Below are 8964 nucleotides of genomic sequence, written 5' to 3' on the forward strand. Positions count from 1 at the left end.
TGTCAGGTAAATACACCTAAAATAATTTGTTTGATATAGAAGAACCAGTGAAGTAACATCTAAAAGTGTTTCACTTGTCTGAACAAAAGGATTGCCTCATATTATTATTGGATTTTTTGTGTGCAAATGAAGGAGAATGGCAAAAGTTATGTAATTAGATTTCTTTCATCAATGGATGCCAATCACTGCTGAGGGGCATCGAATATCTCGCTTAGGGCGTCACACTGAAATCGAACATATTAACAACTGGGAGAAAAAAACAAAGGCAGGTTGTCAAATTCAAGTTTGACAAGTTTGTGCGGAGGAACACGTTTGGAGAAACATGACATTTCCAATTTCAAGTGCTGCAAAGTTCCAACTGCAGGCGGAATCATTGAAAATATGAAGATTGATTTGATCATGTGTGTCATTTTTGTGTTTGCCTTCCAGTCATTCACACGCTCAATTATTTCGTGACGGCCTCTCAAGTTGCAAAGCTACCAGAGTACTGGGAGGCCGCGTATGTTGACGGCGTTCAGATTCTGCACTTTGACAGCAACCACAGGAAAGCAAAAGCGAAACAAGACTGGGTGGACAAAATCACAGAAGATGAGCCGCACTACTGGGAGAGAGAGACGGCGGGCAGTATTCGTGAGGAGCAGGTCTTCAAAGTCAACATTGAAATCGCTAAAAAGCGCTTCAACCAAACTGGAGGTTTGTTTACGTCCAACCTTCTGCTCGTCAAATGACACTTTTTTTGTCACTGCTGGCTTCTCTCTGATCATCGTCCTCGCTGAATCTTGTGCGCCATCCTTTCAGGCGTTCACATGCTTCAGAGGATGTACGGCTGTGAATGGAATGATGAGACTGGGGAGGTTGATGGTTGGCTGCACGACCGTTACGATGGAGAAGACTTCATATCATTTGAGCTGAAGACGATGAGCTGGATCGCAGCACATCCGCAAGCTTTCATCACCAAACTCCAGTGGGACCAAATAGACGGGTTCAATCAAGTCGTGAAGAGTGACCTAACTGAGGTCTGTTCTTTATGGTTGAAGAAGCACGTGAGCAACGGGAGGGAGTTCCTGACCAGAACCGGTACATTGTCCTCTCACGCCTTCTCTGCGTCTTTCAAGCTCACACACGATGTCCATCTTTGCCGCTCTTTCAAGTTGTTTCTTTTCCTCCATGCACATCCTCCACTCTTCTCTCCATCTTTGCGCGCAGAGCTTCCCACGGTGTCTCTCCTGCAGAAGACGCCTTCCTCTCCAATCACCTGCCACGCCACGGGTTTCTACCCCAGGACGTCGGACCTCTTTTGGAGGAAGGACGGCGAGCAGATCCACGAGGACGTGGAGATGGGGGAGACCCTCCCCAACCACGACGGAACCTTCCAGACCACGGCCGACCTTAAAGTGGAGCTGACGCCCGCCGTGGAGGGCCGCTACAAATGCGTGTTCAAACTGGATGGCGTTCGGGAAGAGATGGTCACCAAGCTGTACGCCAAAAGCATCCTGAGCAACGTGCGCATCCAGGGTGAGCCACGCGTCGGACACGGCTCGGCGTCACGCCCACAGTCGTTCACGTGTCTCGTTTTGTTTCCTTGTGAAGAAGAGGAAGACAGGAAGAAGGCGGTGGCCATCGCTGTCCCGCTGGTGGTCCTGGCTCTGGTGGCGATGGCGGTGGCGCTGGGGGTGTTCCTGGCCAAGCGTCCCAAAAGCCAACAAGGTGAACGACGACACAAATGTTTGCTCCGTTTGTGGCGATTCCTAATCTCCTCTCGTTTCTCTTCCATTTCAGCCAATTACGCTCCAGCTTGTAAGTGAGACGTCTTCCGCTTGCTGTTTTGAAAAAATGCCTTGAATGTATTTTCTTTTATGCTCCCTCAGCCAGCGCCTCATGTTCTGAGCAGGATTGAATGAACCCCACTAAGGTTGAAGGGATGTCTTCTTTTCTTGGGTGCCACGCTTGATTGAATCATCGCTTTCCAACTGTATGAAATATTTGGAAATGTTTCTTATTTCAAATTGAAGTGCAACAGGTTTACAAGTGCAGTGAATTCTAATTGTATTTACTTCACTAGTTCTTCCAAATACCGCTAGAGGGAGCCAACATACCACAAGTAATATCTGCATCACACGTTGCTTTTTTTTAAGTGCTTTTTTGTTAAGCGAACTACTGATCAATTTGATGTAAGTTAGAGTATCATTATAAAAATGTTTGAAATGAGGTTTCTGGTCACTGTATTTTCACTTGTGGATATATAATTTAGCAAGGATAAGCAAAAAATTTATGATAAAGAACACGTCTTTTTTCTGTTGTCTTCTAAAAAAAACATACAAAACACATTCCTATTTACAGAGAAGTCCATGTGGAGTTTATTTTGTTATTTTTATTTTATTTATCTCCGTCATTGATGTGTATTTTGATCAATAGACAATTCAACTTTAGCAAGTAAACGCATATTTACATAATTATGCTTGAGAAGGAACAAGATGAAGAAAATCTTATAGTTCCTGCCCCCTTCCACATAATAATAAAATAAAACAACATAATAAGTGCAAAACTTCAAGTACAAACCAAACACCTCACGAGAAAATATATGCAAAACCAGACAAGAAATAACTAAATTCATAAATGTAAAAAGAAATGTAGACATTACGGCTGTCCATATAATCTTATTGTTCTGTCGTTATGGATTTTTTTCAACTGGAATATATTTGTACAATACTTTATCTCATTGAAAAGAGAAGGTACGAATAGAAATCGATGGAACTGAAATTGAAAGGATGCAGGAAAACACATTTCTTGGGGTTATAATAGATGACAGGCTGAGTTGCTGAGCCAAACTATGGAGCAGTCTAAGTGAGGAACTCAAGCAAAGTCCAAATATCCACCAGTTTAAAAAAAATGGTCCAAAATATGTTGTTTAGCGGGTACAAGGACTAAAAATCCCAAATGGCTACACAAAAGCAAAAATAAAACAGGATAAGTTGAAAGTGTGTAGATTTATACGTTGAATCATTAGTTTATTGGATAAACTGAGAAAGTGGTAGGAATCTAAAAAGGTATGCTTCTTCCTACTCCTTTTCGAGCATTCTTTGCTATTGATTTTTTTTGGTTCTATTGGTTTGTTGGTTGGTTTGTTTGTTTGTTGTACGGACTTACATGACACTTTAGTGTTATTTGTTTTATTTTTTATCTTTTTAAGTTTTAAATATGTTCGAAATAGACATCAATCAATCAATCAATCAATCAATCAATCAATCAATTGTTGGATTGTGTCCCCAATTTAGGGAGCGCGCTATCTGCGCCTCACGGCAAAAGCCATTGCCAATCACCTGTTATCCAATTTTCTCACTGTGTGCTCGTTTGATTTCTTCAGATTTAGGAAAATTTCAAGACACTGAAGCAGAAATTAGACTTACACAGGTTGGTTGAGTTCAATCACAATTCTTGTGAAGAAAGCTCTGTTTTCAGGAAAGTACAATACAGTGCTGGGCCTTTCAAGAGCAGAAAGTCTCCATTCCGAAAAGGCAACGTTCAAGGTTCTTTGGTCAGCTTATATTCAGTTGCACATGCCGGTGTGGGCCGAGTTTGATGGGTGATGAGTCTTTGGGCTGGGGCAAGTTCGCAGGAGATTTTGATTCCGTGGGAGTGGGTGCTGCTTCGGTGAGAGCTGGTTCCGTGGGGGTGGGTGCTGATTATGGGCGATTCGGTGTGTGTGGGGGCTGTTGTCTTCCATCCCGTCTTTCGGCCTTGGCGATCATCTTTGGCCGGGTTCTTGGCTGTCTCCCTCTGGCACCTGCTGGTTTTATCTCCAAGTGACCTTCCTGTAAACATTCTGCTCCATTCTTGCACATACACTGTCGCACCTCATCCATTCGTCATTCTTTCAATTTTGTCATTTTGTACGGAATTATGTGAGCTTTTGGCTGTGACATCATCAATTTATTAATGTTCCCTGACTATGCAAAGTTCTTACTCACCACTTACCAAGTTTTTGTTTGTTTGTTCTTTTGATACTCCATGTACTTGCTTACGTCATCATATTCTTAGTTTAATCATGCTTCCAACCGTATCTTTTCTTTGTTAGGCAAAATATTTCCCTCTGTCCAAAACGTTCAGTAGTCATCGAAAACTGGCGTCTAGCATTAGTCAAAACATACGATACAATTAAGTACTGAACATTTTTAGACGACTTTGGCAGTGTCCGTGATTTCGAGAATCATCAGGCATGCATTAAACAGTTCCTTAAGGGTCATTAAGCTATTCAGGCAATATATCAAAAAACATTTATTTCAAAGTGCTCAGAAATATATATCCGATCATAAAGTTATAAAAACCTTTGTCATTACCACCTATCAAAAATGTCTAGTTATGTCTTCTTTATTGATTTGATGTGTAGGTATTTGTAGCGAGGCAGGACTTTTTGGATTTCGACCCCATTCCTTCACAATCAATCAATCAATCAATCAATCAATCAATCAATCAATCAATCAATCAATCAATCAATCTGTCTTTTAAACCCACATACAGCTAGCTCCACAGTGACTTAAATATGGCACTTTAAAGTGTTATTGATTGTATTTTATTTGTATTCATTTCCCCCCTCCTTTTATATGTTCGGAATAAAGACTCATCATCAACAGTGATGCATTCATCGATTGTCATACGTTCAACTGCTCTGCATTTCAAGTCACAGCCAACAAACAGGGCCACCCCCCCTCCCTTCTTGTTTCTTCTACGAGGGAAATAACAGAAAACGACAATATAAGAACAAATAATCAATTACTCTTAAGGAGTAGTATTGGCTTCTTAAACAATAAAGATCTCAATAAGGGACCAAGCATTGCAATTTACGAAATAAAAAAGAAATAAAATCTAACTTCTATACAGGGCCGGTTCTAGGAATGCACATAAGAGGGGGCAGTCAGAAATGTGAAGGGGGCATGTTTTTTTTTTGTTTTTTTTACACATTTTTATCACTGTTTGTGTTTTCATCACGGCAGTTGTTAGCTGTGTGCCCAGATCTCAACCTGGAGAAGTGGATTGCACTCTGTCAGGCGTCTACACTAAGACCTGTCCAGCTTGGGTGTCCCACCTGAAGACAAAATCTTCTGCTGGTATAGCTCTTAGGGTCACTGAGGCAAGCAAACCCCCTGACCACAATAAGGTGGCAATCCCTCAGGGGGGGGACTGAAAAATAAATGAAATAAATAAATGAAAAGTAAAATAAAATATCCTTCCTCCAGATTTCAACAACCAAGCAATAATCATTTTCAACAACATAACATTCATCTTAACTGGATGGCCTAATTCTCAAAATCATTTCAAGCTAAAGGAAAGACTTGTCACTATCATCAATATTTACAAAACTGAAAGGAGGTCTTATGAAAATAAAATCATCAAACATCAAGTTCTCAAACTAATTTATAAAAACAGAAACATTTATAATTTTTTATTTATTAGCTAAATAACTCAAAATAGTTAGGGAACTAATTTGTACAACACAACAGTTACAGAACAGAACATTTAACATAACTTTTTTATCTTCTTTTTTTTATGTATTTTTTTTATTAGCAACTTAATAACTAAAATCTCCTCCTTTCTCATTATTTTTTCTCCCCACTCCACTCGACAACAAAATAGTTATGGAACTAATTTGTACAACATAACAGTTACAGAGCAGAACATATAACACATAACTTTTTTTTCTTTTTTTTAATGTATTTTTTTATTAGCAACTTAATAACTAAAATCTCCTCCTTTCTCACAATTTTTTCTCCCCACTCCACTCTACAACACCAGTCTCCTATTTCCTTATGCAAAAACTCTCACAAATTCATCCATATCCAACTTACTCGTTATGGACCTCTCATGGGCTAAGATGACCAAATGTATCTTTCGCTTGTGTAACATGGTGCGACGATAAGGGGTTAGGACACGGTGACAATGTGGACAAGGAACGCTCACACGATGCTGAAGACACACCAATTACCAGGGCTGTTGCATACAATTTATGCAACTCAGGAAAAGCTTCCTTGTACTCCTGTAGGTGTTTACAGACAGTGGATAGGTCTGTTTCATTTGGACATTTCTTGAGCAACATCTGTTTTGCCACAAGAATTCCATTTTTGAGATCATCTGCCACAGTGCCAGCCAGCGTGGACAGAGGATGCAACCCGGCTGAATCTAGAAATGTGCTGGATTTGGGTGCAAGACTAGATATGGCTCTCATCAGCTCAACGTTCTTCTGAGAAAATCTATTCTCCATTTCTGAAATGGCCCTGTCAAGGATGTTGAGCAGAGATCTTTTCAGAGACTGAGAGGGGGAAATGGTTGGATCGTCCGAGTCTGTATGGCCCACAGTTGAGAGCACGGCACTTTGACCAAGACGTTTGCTCATTGTCCTCCTTCTCTTTGGAGGCGGTGCATCATCCCCAGCAGCTGCCTGAGATGACTCTCCCCAATCCTCGTCTTCACGGAGGCTTTTTAAGGACTCCAGTGCTGCAGCAACAACCTCAGAAGCACCGCACATATCCACAGACTGAGACTGTAGAATTGCATTTGCTGGTTTCGAGACACCAAGCACCAGCACTAGAAACTTTCCAGTCTCAAAGGAGTGACGCCTCTAAATTTGACACAGCAGGCCCGATGCCTCGGTGCACAGGTCAACAGCAGCACTATCATCCTCTGTCATCTCAGATAGGATACTGACAATATGGTCTTGATTGTCAACAATGCACCTTGTCACCTCATAGTGGCTTCGGATTTCAAGCAGCCTTTTAAGGTTAGGTGCATTCTATTCCTCAGACACATAGTGGTGCTGAGAAAACTCGTACAATGAACTAGAGAGGTGAAAAAATCTCTTTGCACATGGTTCACTCTGTATGGCATGCACAACCACTAAGTGCAGTTGATGGTTGTAGCAGTGGATGTATGGGATATGCCTAGCAATCTTGTTTTGCAGCAGAGCTTGTACACCACCTCTTATCCCACTCATCACAGAAGCTCCATCATAACACTGGCTCAGTATGTCGTCAGCACTGTAGCCAGCATCAGAAAGGTGTGTCAGTATTTCAGACGTGATGTACTCTGCATCAAGTTGATGCAAGTCAATCAACCCAATAAGATGCTCCTCTGGCATGGAATTGCTGACAAATCTAATCATCACAGACAAATTTTCCACATTGCACCTGTCCCTGGTCCCATCACTTTTGAGGCAAAACCCTGCAGAATCAGCATTTTCATATTTTTACATTTACATGTTGAGTGAGGTGTAAACAGTCCAATAGTTGCAGGGGGGCAGGAGGGGGTGTCGACATGGATGTTGTTAACATCACCTAGTATGGTTAGATTAGAGGAAGTGTAGTAGGCAGCCGGCTAACTGTGGAGGTTCGCCGCGGTCCAGGCGACCGTGGGCCGACCGCGCCAGCCTCACCGACACCGTCCTCTCCTTCCTCGCCAGCTCCGCCCGACAGGGCCTCTCCGCTCAACTTATGGCCCGTTGCGGTCCCGGCAACTGGGCCCGACCGCTCCAGCCTGCACGCTAAAACCAAATGCTAAAAACTCAACTTTAATAATGGCTAAAAAATAAATAAATAAAAACACTAAAACTAAACTAATTCCGGTGGAGAAGCGGCGAACAATCAGCGCCAGCGTCCTCTCCCCAGATTACTTCCTCCAAATGTTCCAATAATAACACATAGTGAAAGCCAAATTGAGCAAATTGGCTATTTCAGAAGTGTGTGTCAAACTGGTAGCCCTTTGCCTTAATCAGTACCCAGGAAGTAGATCTCGGTTTAAGAAAGGTTGGTGACCCCTGCTTTACAACATGCGTGGCACCTGATACAATTGTGTTTCGTCTCTGCGAGCGGCACTTGTCTTTGTCCTTGTCTCTTATTTAACCTTTTTTGAAATGTTGGCACTCGTATGCGCTGCTGTGACAAGTAAATTTCCCTGCTGTGGAATGAATAAAGTTCTATCATCATCATCAATTGGAAATGTTTCTTATTTTAAATTGAAATGCAGCTGATGCACTTTCTGGGTCATCTCGCTGCTTTTCAGACTCGCACTACTCAACTCGCTACGTTCATTTTAGTATCTCTAAAGTGCTAATTATGATCGTTCCCACTTTGGGCTGTAACAAGACTGATTCATTGTATTTATTCTTATCACTTTATTCTGAGGGCATTTTATTGATCAGTTTGAGCAGAAAGTTTTCAATCAATAACGACCATTTGGATCACAAAGCATCTAGTTATCAAGTTATTATTGATGATGGATGTCATGAGAAGTGAGGACAGTTCACAGCAAGTACTGCAAATCATATTTTAGTCAATAGAGGGCGCTACAAGACCGGTACAAGATCTTGTAGCGCCACATCAGCTGGGGCAAAACTGACACTCGTCATCCAAAACGAAATTTGAAAGACAGCAAATTGTTTACAAATGCTTTATTTAAGATAAGAGTGTTAGTGCCGTTAAGTGAACTTCATGTACCTTATCAGCTAGCTTTATAGTAGACGGGAATACATTGCTCTAACTGTTGGAAGTTTAAGTTCATACATTTGGAAAATTAAAAAAATGACACAAATCAAAGTGGTGCACACCAGCATAAATATGCAAACGATGAACTATGGAAAAGCCATCGTACATTAATTAAATGTTATACAGGAGAGTATGTAATTAATAATTAACATTTCACGAGAATGGAAATAAAATTGTATCTAATCTTTCCAAGAAAATCTTTATATAGCCTCCTGAATATTATATAAATAATAAATACTCGAGTTGTTCGAATTGTTTTCTTTTTATTCATTTATTTTTGGCAAATTAAAAAGTGAGAACAGAGTAGGCAATCAGTGATTTGTAACAAAACTGGCCATAGTTGAATCTTTCACCCAGCGCTCCACTTTTCCACATGCAATATGGCGGCAAAGTTGACCTACGTTCAGCAATCAAGCTGGGTTTATGGATATTT

At 41.1% G+C, this 8964-nt stretch overlaps 1 protein-coding gene and 1 long non-coding RNA gene across 8 annotated transcripts in view; one reads left to right on the forward strand and one right to left on the reverse strand.

The window, feature by feature from the left end:
* Nucleotides 1-8964, reverse strand: part of LOC119128268 — a 47743-nt gene that overhangs the window by 29739 nt on the left and 9040 nt on the right. The gene's annotated exons all lie outside the window — the stretch shown is intronic.
* LOC119128183 (BOLA class I histocompatibility antigen, alpha chain BL3-6-like) overlaps nucleotides 1-8964 on the forward strand; it is a 30842-nt gene that overhangs the window by 864 nt on the left and 21014 nt on the right. Inside the window, exons 2-7 of one of the 6 annotated variants that reach the window (XR_005098940.1) lie at nucleotides 430-693; nucleotides 799-1077; nucleotides 1207-1515; nucleotides 1591-1707; nucleotides 1780-1797; nucleotides 1869-1920. Coding sequence is in view for 4 of the 6 variants with exons in the window: in XM_037260414.1 (XP_037116309.1) it covers nucleotides 430-693; nucleotides 799-1077; nucleotides 1207-1515; nucleotides 1591-1707; nucleotides 1780-1797 (987 nt within the window). In the remaining 2 variants the exon portion in view is untranslated. The remainder of the gene's footprint in view (nucleotides 1-429; nucleotides 694-798; nucleotides 1078-1206; nucleotides 1516-1590; nucleotides 1708-1779; nucleotides 1798-1868; nucleotides 1921-8964) is intronic. The other 5 variants (XR_005098941.1, XM_037260414.1, XM_037260417.1 and 2 more) reach the window with 5 other exon arrangements.

This window comes from Syngnathus acus, chromosome 10 (genome assembly GCF_901709675.1).
Source record: "Syngnathus acus chromosome 10, fSynAcu1.2, whole genome shotgun sequence".
Classification (NCBI taxonomy): domain Eukaryota; kingdom Metazoa; phylum Chordata; class Actinopteri; order Syngnathiformes; family Syngnathidae; genus Syngnathus; species Syngnathus acus.